The sequence below is a fragment of the Trachymyrmex septentrionalis genome, unplaced genomic scaffold (genome assembly GCF_001594115.1).
Source record: "Trachymyrmex septentrionalis isolate Tsep2-gDNA-1 unplaced genomic scaffold, Tsep1.0 scaffold62, whole genome shotgun sequence".
Lineage (NCBI taxonomy): Eukaryota > Metazoa > Arthropoda > Insecta > Hymenoptera > Formicidae > Trachymyrmex > Trachymyrmex septentrionalis.
Window position 1 is genome coordinate 2,966,074 of NW_017305800.1, and position 15,323 is coordinate 2,981,396.

General features: G+C 47.0%; 1 protein-coding gene across 1 annotated transcript in view; it reads left to right on the forward strand.

Moving 5' to 3' along the window:
* Positions 1-3,751: 3,751 nt before the first annotated feature.
* LOC108752915 (dachshund homolog 2) overlaps positions 3,752-15,323 on the forward strand; it is a 204,410-nt gene continuing 192,838 nt past the window's right edge. The window contains 2 exon segments of the mRNA XM_018494127.1: positions 3,752-4,017; positions 4,020-4,930. Coding sequence (XP_018349629.1) covers positions 3,904-4,017; positions 4,020-4,930 — 1,025 coding nt within the window. The 5' untranslated portion in view covers positions 3,752-3,903.

Genomic DNA, 15,323 nt, shown 5'->3' on the forward strand with positions numbered 1-15,323 from the left:
GCATCGATCTCATGATCGATCGTCCTCTCGCAAGACAAAGGACGATTCTTATTCCATTCGGAACGAGTTGTTGCTCGAGCCTAGCTTCATCCCTCAACAGACAGGGTTCATGTACAATTTATCATATCCGCGGTGGTTTCAAAGTTACAGGAATATCAGTTTGCAAACTTGTCTGACATAAATCTTTTTTCGGATTATATATTAGCGTAGTCAGTAGTGAATTTATTTGACCGTTATTAGATCGTTGTACGCGGGTATGTGAGCAATTATGATAAATAGGTTGTAATACACGTATCTACATTTTAACGAAACTAAACGCTCCACTTTTTCGCAATGCATTGAGAGAAGTGAGATTGCAATGATTTCATAATTTAACTATAATTTATCATTTTCAGTGTTAATTATATATTTTTTGGTAGAGAACTATAAATATAATTATTATCACCAAAACAATACAGCAATAATAATTACAGAAATGGATCTCTTATAATTATTTTGAAAAAGATATATTCTATATTTCTCTTTCGTTATCATAATTATTTTATAAAAGATATTCTATCTTTACCTTCCGTTTCCTATCAGCGCAACTTTTATTGCTCTATAATATTGTATATTGAGAGAGAATATATTTTAATATTAAAAAATAAGCCGCGTTAATGCCGAATCAAATAAATAATAATTTTCTTAAGTAAAATATTTTATATCGAGACATTTATTTTTACAATGTATTTGTTCACAATTATTTTACCGAGCAATTATAACCATGAATACCGAACACTTTTCTCTCAATGTCAGTGTGTTACGATTTTCGTAAATACCAAATATCAATTATCTGAGGTGACGTATGATTGTTGAGAATGAGGACTTTACACTGGCCGGAGACTAGATTTGCAAATGTATAAACAGCGATCACATCCTTCTCGCTTACGCTCAATAAAGAATAGGCCTAGAGGGTTTCGTTTTGTTTGGGAATCTATAAGATGACGAGATCAGCTGTTTCGAGTAAACGTATACCTATGGACCGTGGAATCTGTATGCGAGCATGAATACGGCCGTGTGTACGAGTGCGTATGGTTGTACGAACGTGTGTCGGTATAAACACACACGATAATACTCGCATCGCGAAGGGTCTCCCTAGCGAATCTGGGTCACCGGGCCGATGAGGGGTTGACCGGCCAAAAGAGAGGAGAGAACGCTAGACTCTTCTCCCCCTCCCCTGCCCCCTCTCAGTAGCTACGGAGCGTCTATGACGAGAGATAATCGGAGAGACCGGCTACGGGTCTTCCCTGCTGTATATATTTTTTTGCACTCTGCATGAACGGAGTCATAAACACGCTCGAGATACGGATGAAAACTCTTTGAAAAGAAAAGTTAGTCTTTCTATACTCTTATCCAAGATGAGAAACGTGTCGCGCATATATTTAATTATTTAGTACGTGAATACTCGACTTCCTTCTAGATCCTCTTTTAAACTCCTTTTAATCAGGAATATATCCACTCTCGAGATTAAGCGTCTTGTTTGTTACATTCGCTCGAGTAATTATTTGTGTCTGTGTGCACACACTGCACAGTTACGGTTTTCATCTCTGTCCCGCGAATCAAGGCACTCGATCGCGGCAAAGTTCACCTCTAGGAACTGTCGGCGGATACGGGCGCCTTGGGTATGGCACAAAGATATTAAGCACCCATACCCTAACCGTGTCGAGCTACGGAGAGCGTAGACTATCCTATGTGCTGGACTGGTGGGGATGGAGAGGCGGAGGAAACGCGGAGGCGCGCGCGGCAGAGAGGGGGCAGGTGGACTAAGGGTGGGCGAAGGCGCAAGGGGGTGGCAGAGTAGGAGAGAGATCGCAAGGAAAGCGGAGTTACCTACAGAAGAAATAAGTGCGCGCGTGTAATGCTGATGGCGAATATGGTAGAGGAGATCTGAGGGAAGAGTAGAGAGGGTGGCGGAGAAGGTTGAGGTGGAGGAGGAGGAGGAGGAGGGGGAGGGGGAGGTGAAGGAGGAGAGGAGAGAAGCGAGAGGAGCAGGGGCAGATAGAGGAGGAGTGGGCTCGCGCGGACGGCAGAAGGGTGAAGAAGGGAGGCAGTACGCGCGAAAGCGAGCGATCGATTCGAACGTTGGCGACATTCTTCGTCGTAGGGACAGGGAACAGTGGGAGAAAGAGGGAGAGAGATAGAGACACGGGCAGTACGTGTGTGCGCACGTGACGCAGAGGGGGATGACGAAAGAAGGAGATAAAGCGAGAAAGCAGAGAGGGCTGGCTGGTCGCACGAGAGAGCGGGAACTCGGTGAACGTGGAGGGTAGCGGGAGGCGAGGAGGGGCGGGAGACGAGAATAGTATCGGAAAGATAGGAAGGAACGAGAGAAAAGTGAGTGAGAATGACATACGCGACTAACGCGACTTCGGAAGAATCGAGAATGTGAAACGTGTGTGAGAGGGCAACGGATAATGGAATGAATTGAAAATAAAATAAAGAATTGTTAAAAGAGAAAATCGGATGTGACGAAGTGAAGAAACCGCGATCGTACTGGAACGTATTGAAATGGTGTAGACAGCCGAAGAAGAGAAAGAAGCAAGAGCAAGAGTCGAGACTTGGGAGAGACCGAGAGCGAGAACAATCAAGATGCCCGAGAGAGGAGCAGCATGCGAAATAAGAGACAAGAGTGAAAGATATAAAAGCGGAGAGTGAGGCGAGGAGATATGTACGCGCGAGCGAGCGAGCGAGCGAGCGAAAGAGGAAAGAGAGAACGTAAGACCTACAACGAAAGAAGACAAACCCGGTGAGGTAAAAGAAGAAATCCCCCCCCACTCGCGTCGCCAGTACGTTCCAGTCGTACTGTCCTCAGGCTCTCTGCGCGTCTGCGTCTGGTTGTCCCTCTGTGTTGGTAGCCCCCGGAACGGCGTCCTCACCGGCGTAGTCGTCGTCGTCTACCACGTCGGTGGCAGAGGTTGGGCAAATAGTGGGGGACGCGGGGGGCGGGTGGCCGAGCCGCCGCCACTCGGGGGAAGGTTCGAAAGGCGTAGACAGTGCGAGCCCGCCGTCCAATAGCGAGAACAGCCGCCCTGGTGGCTCCGCCAACCGGATAGTCGGTTGCGCGCACAGAACGCCCATCCTCCCCGTTTGTCGGGCTCCCACTGATGTTTTTATTTATTACATCTGTGACTGGGTAGGGAAATACTCCCGACTCGACCGAGAGAGCGTTTGCTACTTTGAGAACGAGCGACGCGCGTCCCTGCGAGTTACCGCGGCAGCCGCCTCCGTCGTCGTTGTCGTCGTCGTCGTCGTTGTCGCCGCCGTCGTCGCCGTCGCCGCCGCCGTCGCCGTCGTTGCCGTCGCCGTCGTCTTCGTCTTCCTCGCTGTCATCTCGCCATTGACACCGTCACAATCGTATTCACGGTTACGGTTCCCTCGTGCTCACGCGTCGTTCTGTCGTTTCAGAGCTCGGTGTTATCGCGACTCGCTTTTCGTTTTTTTTTTTTTGTGACATGAAAGTATCATCGTCGTGAGCCAGTGAATAAGTTGCTGTAACGTCTCGCTGAGACGAACTCGGCGCGAGACAATTGTCGTCGTCGCTGTCTGCGCGATAACTTTTTGTCATCATCGTGTTGTCATCCTCGCTGTCGTTGTGTTGTCATTCAGTTAAACGCCTTCGCAATGGATCGGTGAAAATAAAATAAGTACGCGTTGAAAGTGGACTACAAAGTGGACTACAAAGTGGACTGAAAGTTTGTTATGGACACAAAAGTTCACGTGTGTATGAAGACTGACAAAATCGTGCGGTCTGATTTGCGTAAAGACGCACGATTCACGACGTTTGCAGTGACAAGCGATACGTTCGAAGCGAACGTTAGTCGAGTGTAATTTTGAAAGATATCCTTCGAGTTTATCAAAGAGTTTATGACAATTCGCAAAGAGGATCACGAAGGAAGCCCAGCTTTAACATGCATTGAAAGGATTCGCACGCTCGAGTCGTACCGATATTCGCCATCGGGCGGACACAGTGACACGGCGACGTGATCGACAGAGGCACGGAGCTTATCACTGGCGAGAAGAGCGTGCCGGAGTGTCTCGTCGTCTCTACAAGTCGTACGAAGAACAGGGACGCGCGTTTCCGACCCTCCATGGACCACGGAGCGATGGACAGCTCTTCCGACCACAGCAGTCGTGCCAGTCCCGTAACCGGCAGTCCAAAACATCCTCACAGCCCGTCGACGCAGCAGAACCAACAGCAGCAGCAGCAGCAGCAGCAACAGCTCCACGGCAGTCAACATCAACCACCGCCGTCTCATCAGCAATCGCACGGGCGTGATCAGATTCGCGATCATCCGCAGCAGCAACCGCAGCACCGTGGTGTGCCGACACCGGGATCGCCTACGAGAGGTTCACCACCCCAGGGCCTTCCTCTGAGTCCACCGCCGTTGTCGGCCGGGGGCGGCCCCGGGGCACCGCCGGGTATGGTGCCTCGTATGCCGGGTTTGCCGCCGCCGGGACTGGGACTGTTGGGCCAGCTCGGTGGTATGCTGAGCGGGCACCATGGCTCGCCGCTCGAATTAATGGCAGCCCATCACGCGGTTCTGCCACCGAGATCCTACAACAGTCCACCGCCGATTAGCACTAGCGATCCTACCGCCAACGAGTGCAAGTTGGTCGACTACCGTGGTCAGAAGGTTGCCGCGTTCATCATCGCCGGCGACACGATGCTGTGTCTGCCTCAGGCCTTCGAGCTGTTTCTCAAACACCTCGTGGGCGGCCTCCACACAGTCTACACGAAGCTCAAGCGACTGGATATCGTGCCGTTGGTGTGTAACGTCGAGCAGGTTAGGATTCTACGCGGTCTCGGAGCCATCCAGCCCGGCGTCAATCGGTGCAAGCTGCTCAGCTGCAAGGACTTCGACATTCTTTACAGGGACTGCACCACGGCCAGGTAGGTTGAACACCCTCGGAGAGATATGATGATAGGATTCTCTTATCTGTTCAATCCTCGTTCGTCGATTAGATCGTTGCGAATCGCGAGCAGGCGTTTCTGGATCGAGAAAAACTTGCGTTTGTTTCTAATTAAGCTTGCAGCTGACAATCGACACGCTAAATGTATAATTCCGGATAAGAGAGAGAGAACAGGGGTTCTATTCTCGAAAAATATACGCACACAATACAAAATAGTTTGCAGTATATGTTATGTGTATTATAAATTTTTGTATGCGATGTAGGATTAAAAATCTAGGCCTTCTCTTGAGACTCCGTGACTTAATTTCGACGAAGCTAATTATTTTGATGTTGCCTTGTGGCGATCGTGTCATGTTTCGAACGTTTCTGAAAAGAAATCCTATCCATAATAGCGGCGAGTAGCAGCTGTTTGTCGACTGTTAGCCATAATTAATGCCAGTCCATTTCGATAACAAGATAAGGAGAATAAGATTCCGGAAATAACACTCACGTACTGAGCGTCTCAATGCGCTTCTTGGGCTTCTTGGGCGCCGTTACTACGAACGGAAGCTACGATCCTCGCATACATTAATAACGCATGATGTCGCCGCTGGGCAGCACTTTATCTTCGCCCTGTACCATGGCTTGGCTTTCACGCTACCAGTCCGCCAAAAAATACTTTAATTGTGCACCACCTACCGCTCCTTAAGACTTGATCATCGTCGAAAACAACTCCCGGTGACCCTCAGGCCTTTTCGTATAGATAGTTCACGAATGTGATCCTCATGCGTCGTGAGATTGCTTCAGGAAATTGCATTTTGTGCTTTGAAAGGAATGTCATTTCGCGAATATAACTTTATTCGCATTTAAGATAGTATTTCGCGCTAAAATACAGAGATACATCGCGCAGCTGCTCGTAAAATAATATTCACGAAATGGGACAATCGTTTGGTGCACCGTACACCAAATGGGACAATCGAGAATGAAAATATCCGAGTCGTGTGGCAGCGGCACGTGCTCCTCGTTTCTAGGATTGTCACCGAGTTCCCGCGCCAACAGGTGTCCCTTTCACGGCAGTTTCTCTGAATGAATCGTCCCCGAATAGGGAGAGAAAGAGAGGATGTCGGGCGAGAGGAAGAGAGCCCGGTTGTACAAGCTCTCTCGCACCCCACCCACGAGGTAGACGACAGACGAAACGGAATGGTAAACGGAACGAGGGGATTTAAGGTCGTCAGAGAAAGTGTTGTCCTCCCGACGTGTCGTTTCTGTCAATCCGGATCATTCCATCCGATCAGACGTTTCATTCTAGTCGATAGGCTCGACAAATTTCTCATTCGATATACTCTCGACAAATTAATCACTCGCTACGTTCAATTGTCACGATATAATCGAGATTTTTCGGTATTTGCGGCGGATCGCGAATTGCGTGGCAAATAGGCAATACTTATTCAGCGCGCGATGCGCAGTGGCAGTCACAACGGAAACGGATTCAACGCGACACAGAGAGAGAGAGAGAGAGAGAGAGAGGGTCCGAGCGAGAGGGAACCGAGGGATATCCCGAGGGACGGAGTGAAAGAGCTGGAGAGATAGCCAGGAGGAGAGAGCGAGCGCGAGAGGTAGAAGGAGGAAGCTCGTAGGGATCGCAGGGATCCAAATAATCCCGAGTCGCAGTCACAGAACAGAGTTCCGCGAGCCGTCGGCTCGTGCGGGTCTCGTCTTTCCAGGGTACGCTTTGTCGTTTCGCTAGATTCGCCCTTCCTCGCGATGTTAAATTCAAAACTATCGCTCGATTTACAAAATCGCTAGTTTTCCTCGATATTCTATTATATCTCCGTCCATTAGAGACTAATCTTTCGAGATTAACGTTTCTGCTTTCCGTTACAAATAGTATTATGATCTAGAAAATGAAGGCTCGCTCTTGTTTCTCGAATAATTCTCTCTGATTTGGAAATTCTCTCTCTAAAGTACAATAGTATCGCTTAGTGGCGTCTAACAATAGATTAGCATTTTAATATCGAGAACAATTTTTAATTCGTCATCAGTATTGACGATCGTATCAGTTCGGATCGTATCGTTCAGAAATATTCGTTATATATTCACGCGTATCGCGCGGCGATGTGAAAAATTAAGCAACCTGGCCCACTCTCAAAATCCTCGGATACTATTTCCGCTGGTCTTTCCGCGCGTCCGATCGCGAAGAGACGAGATTGTAGAAAAGCGAAATGTGGCGATAGTGAAAGACAGGAGTGATGATCAAGTGGCTGCGACACGGTCGTTTTGCGCGTAGTACGATCGCGTGTAACGTTGACGTCGTTACATTCGTCGATAATACACGGCCGTGTGCCACGTCTACGACGGACCAAACGACGAGCACACACCCGCACGCGGACGTTGTAATACGCGCGCGCGCGCATGCATGCACTTGCACACCTACGTAGATGCAGCGACTGCACGTCGATCCCGCGCCTCTTCTATCGGACCGATGCAACAGCATGCGCCCAGAACCGCACCAATAATTCAGGGGGATTTTTCTTGCGGTTTACAACGCGCGGGCACCGGGTGCGTTGTTCCGTTCGGACGGCCCCGTAGATACATAACCGATTGCGCCGGACGTGCCGTATTTCGTGCTCACGTGCAGCGATAGTGTTTGAAAAAGCGAGGAAAGCGGGCGACAACGGCGAAAATGCACGTAAATATACGACGCCGCGGGAGAACGAGAGATTTCATAACGCGAAGGAATCATGTTCGCGGCGAACACGCGTGTTGTGTAACGAACACGCGCAACACATGCGTTTTAAACTTACGGGTATGGCGCATGTTTAAATACACCGCGTTATTTCTTATCGCGAGACTTCCTCCCCGTGGAAGATGCCGTCGTTCGAGAAGCACGTCCTTAAAACGCGAATCCGAGACGGGAGGTCACTATCTGATCGAGAACGCCGACAGATATTCCTGTTACACGCTGAAAAGTAATCGACTGCGATAATTGCGCGCGTCGTATATCATGCATATAAGTCGATGCGAGCCCTACGATAATCGGCAAGAAAATAATAACGTGGCCGCGTTCTGCACAGCTAACGAGACGAGTCAATTATATTAATTAATTTGCCTAACTCGGCCGGACGAACGATGAAGGAACGATCGCCTCGCAAACTGTTTCTTCGGAATTGAGAGTCTCTAATTGGGAATTCGTGAAAAGAGGTCGCGTCTCGAGGAGACAAAGAGAGAGAGGGGAAAAAAAGTAGAAAGAAAAATACGTAGAAAGGAACATACGCGGAGGGAAAAGGGACAAGAACGCGTGGATTTTTCTTCATTCTTCCTTCTTCCTATCCGAGCGTAGCGTTCAGTATATATATACCTGATATAACAACAGCCAGTTGAAAATACGTGGGAGTGCGCGCGGCCCTGGACTATAATTCTATGCGCTATTAGCCGTTTAATTATAAAATTGTGCATAGATTAATTGGCTCCCGTAATGGCTCTAACAATGCACAGACATATTGTGAGAGAGCGAGAGACACAGGGGAGAGAGGTGGCAAAGGGGAGAGAGAAAGGAGGGGTGTATAGAGAATAGAACCAATGAAAAGAGGGGTGAGGAGAGGAAGAGAGAGAGAGAGAGAGAGAGAGAGAGAGAGAGAGAGAGAGAGAGAGATGGCAGCAGAAAGCCGTTATTAATATTTATTTCCTCTGCTCGCTCCTCCCAGCTCCTGGTTGTTGCCGTGCGCCGATGCGTGGTTATAGGCTACGTAAGCTTTTAATATCTATGCGCTCGTGTTAACTGCACGAATACACAAATAGGGCTCGGTAAAGTCCTCGTATGAACGCGACCGTGCTCTCTCCGCGGCTATGCTCGGGAAGCGTCGCGATATTATTTGACGGACGTCTCGAAAAAGGGATCGCTCGATTCTTTTGCTACAGCGACGCCGAGTAGAGAACTATCATCTCCTCTTCCCCCCCCGCTCCCCCCGCTCTTTCTTCATCTCTCTTCCTCTTTCTTTCTCTCTGTATACGAACACGTATCTATCTGGTAATTGTATCGTTTACAGCAGCTGGCAGGCCTCTCGGCCTTTTTTCCCCGTTACGTATCCTGCACAGGGAATTGGGCCGCCAGCGTGATATTATAAAGGCTCGCATGACCCCATTGTTAGCATTACTTTTCATCGAGATATACGCGTATGTTGTTGCCGCCGCGCCATTCCGTATGTACACGCGCTAGTAGACTCACCCACGACGTACGTGAGCGAATGCGTGCGTGCGTGCGTGCGTGCGTGCGTGCGTGCGTGTCTCTCCATTAAATCTGCTTGTCGATTAATCCTATAACCGAAAACGAAGTCCACGCGTTTGCCGCCTATATACTGTGCGTCAGTATCGTGAGAATAATTCAGGCAACTCCAATCGATGAAAATCGCGAGATGGATAAGCCTTGAACTTTATATACATATAGTACAATGCATACACGAGAAACACAAGACCCCACTCTGGTCTTTTTTTTTTATTGATAAAAAGCGGGAACTGTTCCACCTCGGAATTGGAAAATTCAAGTGCATCATAACGACGCGAGATGTTGTTGGTTGTTATTGGTTATTTCGTAGCACCTATACAAGCTATTTAATGATACAGCCACGACATCAGTTTTGTTCATTTATTCATTTATTCGTCGATTTAATAACTGTACGCTACAGTTGTTTATCGAGTTGTTTAATTACTCGACGTCACTTTTGAAGAGAAACCGGAGCGGTCTTCTCCATCTATAGAATCCTCACAGTCCTCGAAGCACGGCCAGCGGTCACTAATCTCTTCTTACAATCGTTCTTAATTTACGGAAATTAATTGAAAACACAAACCTGAGAGGGGTGCTTTTCTTCCCAGCATCCGTCCTCCCCCCAACCACGGTACCGTCCAACATCACCACCCAGCCTACTCCCGTGCTTCGCTCGTAATTCTCGGTAATTAATAATCTGCAACAAGTAATAATAAAGCCAGTAATCCGGCTGCGCGCGGCGCCGCGGCCGGGCAGCGTTCTTAATTCTGGATAATTAATGCAAAGACAAACAAGAAGGATTAAAACCGAGAGCTACCCACCCACCCCACCCATCTTATTCTTTCTCTCGTTGTTCCTCCCTCTTTTTAACGCCGCTGTTCGCTTGTACAACGCTTAGAAAAATGGCCGACCGATGCGAGGTATACGCATTTTTTTAAGTCTTCCTTTACTTTTTTCCGCTCCTTCACAAAAAAACTTATAATGCTTGAAATACGCGCAACTATGTTATATCTTCCCTAAATTTAATTCCAAGTATTCGATTGTCACTTTTTTTTTCGGCACTGCAACGGAATCGCTAGGCGTCTGATTACAGAATGCTGCTGATTCTCCAATTGCGCAATTCGAAGCAATTAAGGAGGACGTTAATTTGCATTCAGGCAGGGAGAGAAGAGTATGTGTTGGCTGCGCGTGTAACGATAAAGTCACAATATTATTATCACGATCTGCATCGTCTGCCGACTGTCTGCGTATACGGCAAGATGAGATCGTTTCTCGAGGACGGACGATGGGAACCCGCGTACGATATACGTCCAGAAAGGAGACGAGAGCCGGGAGAGAGCAGGATGCGAGCGGGCCCATGGCTATAATCACGGGGCCTTGATGGTGAGATACAAATGCAAGTCATCGAGGCCCCGTATTGTATCGCAATGGCGCCAGGCTCCCGTTCCGCGTTTCCCTTTCGGCGTTCCTCGATACGTTCTTCTATCATGCCGTGCGCTCTCGACGGAACCTGAGAAAGGCTCCCAATTTAGAGCGTTAAATACGCGACTGTTGCGCCGATACGGCGTTGGTATTTTGTATTTCCTGCCGTGCCGTTAACGTGTATTCTCGCCAATCACGATGGATCGATGGATACGGTTTGATTGGACTGCGGAGTTAATTTCTCCCGTATCGTTTCTCGTATTATTACACAAGACGAATCGATTTTTTTCGTAGGACGTACGATTTTTTCACACGCTTAACACGCGTTATTTCGAAATATATGTGTTATATACAATTTTAGCAATACTGATTTTAATATTTTTACGTTGTTGGAAAATTTGTGTTGAATGCATACGTTTTACGCGTTCCAGACGGTTCACTCAAATTTTTGTATTAATTTAACAAAAGATAAAGATGTTAGGAAGTAACATAGATATGTAACAAAAGTTAAGGATATGTAAATAAAATAGTAATACTAACACACATTTGTAAGCAAGCTGTGGAAGCATATTTTTTCAGTATAATTAACATTTATGATATGTCAAATTAATACACATTTTATTCATTCATCTTAGAATTTACGTTTTAAAACACGATGATTTTACGTTACTGGTTCATTTATTTATAAATTATGTTCTTCGATACTAAGAATTATTGAAGAGTAATTTAATATAAAATCTTTAAGTAACATAATCGGATTGTGAATTAATACTCGAATGTTAAAAATTCAATACAAAATGTTAACAAAAATGTGGAATCGTTTCCGACACAAGTATAACATGTTTTTTACTATGTATTTTATTCTGAGCATATTATATAAAAGAGATAAATGCACGTTCCACAATCTTCTTAGGTTACATTAAACATTTAAGTAATTTTAACGTACACCACCTGACGATCGAATGTAGGCATCCGATTCTTCTTGTAAATTTTATCTTGAAATCACAATAAGATTTTCCTGCAATCGATGCAAATCGATTCTCGAGACAGACGGTTAGATTAATCCGGCGTTGACCGGAATGTGATTGATGAAAGTGCTCGAGCTGCGTCACATATTTTTAACATTGGCCCTCGCATCACATCGCAGGAGCCGAAAAATCGATTGTTTCTGCGCGAGCCAGTGACCTACATTAAAACAGCTGATTGTAGGCAGCGGGTACACAGCGAGTCCCATTTTCATCGTTTCCCCTTGTTACGATACCCACCCTCGTAAAGAACTATCCCCAAGAGCGCATCTTTCTCACTCGTCCGATAGGTCGGTGAAACCTAGCAACAACACACCGAGCGAAACAAGGGGTTCTTAATCCTTCTCTGTTTTTATCGTTACCCCAGATTGGAATCGTTCCCCGTCAAGCGAAGTACGCGAATATTCATTACACGTAGCAATAATGCGAACATAAATTCGTAAATAATTCAAGCGAACGGATTGATTAATTGAAACAGAGAAATCTCGGGAAATCTCTTGAAAATCTCCCCTCTGTCTCTCAGAGAGGAGACGGTTAGGTATACAATACATTTCGTTATAAATGATGGAACGTGCTGAAAGAGTACTTCGAGAGAAAGGTTTACGTGTAGTAATCAGTGTATAGATCGCGCGATAAAGCAAAATTTTCTTTATCCAATCGATATTGTCTTATGGATTATTCCTTACGCTATCGTGTCCCGTATTACGGAAAACATTCGACGCGGCCGGCTCTTAACCATCTCCCTCGGGAGAGACACGTTTAAGAATCTCGCGTTTATACATGCAATCGCGTGTTCACGTCGAGTAAGCCGTGCCTCGATAGTAGCCGGGCTCTCGTCGTGGACGACGTGTCGTGCTACCGGCGCGCTCGGCTCCGTAAATCCTTTACGGCAACAATTTTATGCGGCCGCAGATTTAACGGAATCGATCCGAGGGTCAGTACGAATCCTACCTCGACTATATTGCTTTCTTATTATCGTAATCGCTCATATCCGATAGTGGAGATTCGCATTAGACGATTAAGTTTCTTCTGCGTCTTTTTATTCCGTGCCTCTGTGTTTGTTTGCATACCTAGATCTAGACGAGTTATTAGGGAGTTTTTGCAATGCCGTTTATCCAGATATATACTGTGAACGCTAAAGTCACGTTATCCTTTTCTCTTATTAGCTGTTGAGAAAAAGATAATCTTGGCGTTCACCGTATCCTGGATTCACGTTATTACAAAAACTCCCTATTATTTTCATGATATCGTTATTTACGATGTCATTCGTGAAAAGGTAAACTGCTTGTCTCGTCTAGGCCTTGATCATTCGAATGGTGAAATATTGTACATTGAGTTTATCGCAGTTTGCTTCGCACGGTAATAAAACATATATGTATATCCGTAATATACACACACACACACACACACACACACACACATATATATATATTGTATATATAAAATTTACGAATGATTGATTAGCCGGAATGATACATTTCGTAAATATTCCGACGTCGGTCAAATTATTATTATTATTTATTATTAAGTAACAAATATTTCAACTAGATAATTACGTGTTCGCTGATATATATTTTCTTGTAAGCGTAGAATTGCTAAATGTACAATATATACGACGCGAGAGAGCTTCTTAATCTGCAAAAAATGTCGCCGCGTTGGTCGGTGGCGTTGCGAAATTGCCACAATTATGCATCACCCGGTAATATCGCTGTGGCGATATTATAATCGTCGTCGTCGTCGTCGTCGTCGTCGTCTTACGTCGGAATGCTGTAGTCGAATAAATTTCAAGTTTTCGTCGGCAGTGGTCGAACGGCGGCCGGCTGTACGCAAACTGCACGAAAGGCGCCCTTTCCGCCTCTCGCGAGGCGGCCTGTCACAACGATATACTCGGTAATTTCGAGTGATTCGTGGACGACGTCAGCGAGCATATCGCACCCCTTTCGCGAGAGGGGGGCCTTCGTGTGCACGCTAGCCACTCCAACTCGTTACACACGGTAATTAAACGACGCACGAGACCACCCGAGAAGCTAGGTGGCAGTTAGAACTTGGGCGTTTAAGAGAAATCAAGTCGTTGTTAGAACTCGTACGCTCGTCTTGCAATTATATATGTGTATGTGCTTATATACGGATCGATTGCGCAAACGTCGCGATTAACATCGGAGTAGCCTGTAATTTACTTTCTTCGTTTGTGTTACGATCACGAGTATACGGTCTGCGAGTGGTGCGGGGCCTCGAAACGTCTCTCGGTGCCCGCGCGCGTTATGGCACGATGCATGGCGCCGACGAAGTCGCGATTGTTTGCGACTTGGCCGAGGCGAAATCGGCGCCGATCGTGGAGGCAGCGAGCGGCTCGAGTCAAACCGTCTGTTTGGCTCGCGTGCCGCTGAGTTTGGCGCAACGTCGCGCGTCAATCAAAATCGGGCTCTCGGGTAGCTGCTCCTATAGTAATGATCCCTACACTCGATGTCGAGTCGATCTTACGTACATGGACGCCTGATAGCCCCTGTGATATACCCTTGAAGGGTGCCCAGGCTGCGAGTCGTCAGCCCAGTCAGCCCAGTCAGCCGAGTCAGCCAACTCGACCGGCGTTTGCCGGTTTGTCGGGCGAACGGGCGAGGAGCCATCTTTACACGCGTGCGGTCCGCTCGCGTGATGCACGCATGCCACCTCTCCTCCCTTGCTTTTTCGCTCCTTGTTCCTCTGTGGGGCCCATCGTCTCTCTCTCTCTCTCTCTCTCTCTCGGTTCTACGTACGTCTTCGCGGATGTTTCGGTTTTACGCGCGACCGTTTACGCGCTTTTCCCTTTCGCGCACAGTTACGGATATAGGCTTACGGGATAAATACCGCGTGACTAGGAGATATCGATCGAGCAAGTTACGCGAGAATCCATGGCGAGGCAAGTTAGTGCCTCTAGGTTCTTCTCGATAGTCTTCGTGGTTGTTGATGACGATGCAGGAGAGAGCGAGATGGAAAAGGAAGGCAGAATCACCGCCGATAACTATTATCGATCGTTATGTGCGAATCCAGATTGGATAGTGATTCATTTATCTAACAATAAGTTGCACGATTTGCGTACTTACTGCGGTTCTGTTTGAGGAATTAGTCGGTTGAAAATCGGATATCTTTAGGATGAGGAAAAAGGGGCGATCGCGTGTTAAGTACGTTCTAAAACTGCGATAGTAGTTAATGTACACGATTGTTATCGCGGATCGCGGTAGGTTTCGCGATCTTGCGATATCGCGTAAGCAAGGATATTTATATATTCTAAATCAACGGGCTATGTAAGTTAGGGCAGAAATATATATGCATTCGACAGTCGCGACTCGAGTCCGAATCGTTTTTTGGCATCAGCCGAAATTGCCCTTTCATTAACACGGCGTCGCGATCCCGGAGAGCCCCGGCGAAGGAAACCGGCTCTAAACCGACACGCCATTTCTGGTGCAATCTCGTGGAGTGAATCATCCGATTTCATCTTCCTTCTTCCTCTCTCCCTCTCTCTCTCCCTCTGCGATCTAGGCGATCTCGTTGAGATTGGCGAAAGAGGTGGGGCGCGCGATCTCCGCGTGCATATACTCCTAATTCAAGCATAACAGCATGCAAATATAATACGAAACGATTCGGTCTACGACCTCTTCGATGATGACCGGAAAAAAAAAAAAAAAAAAAAAAAAAAAAAAAAATGGGGA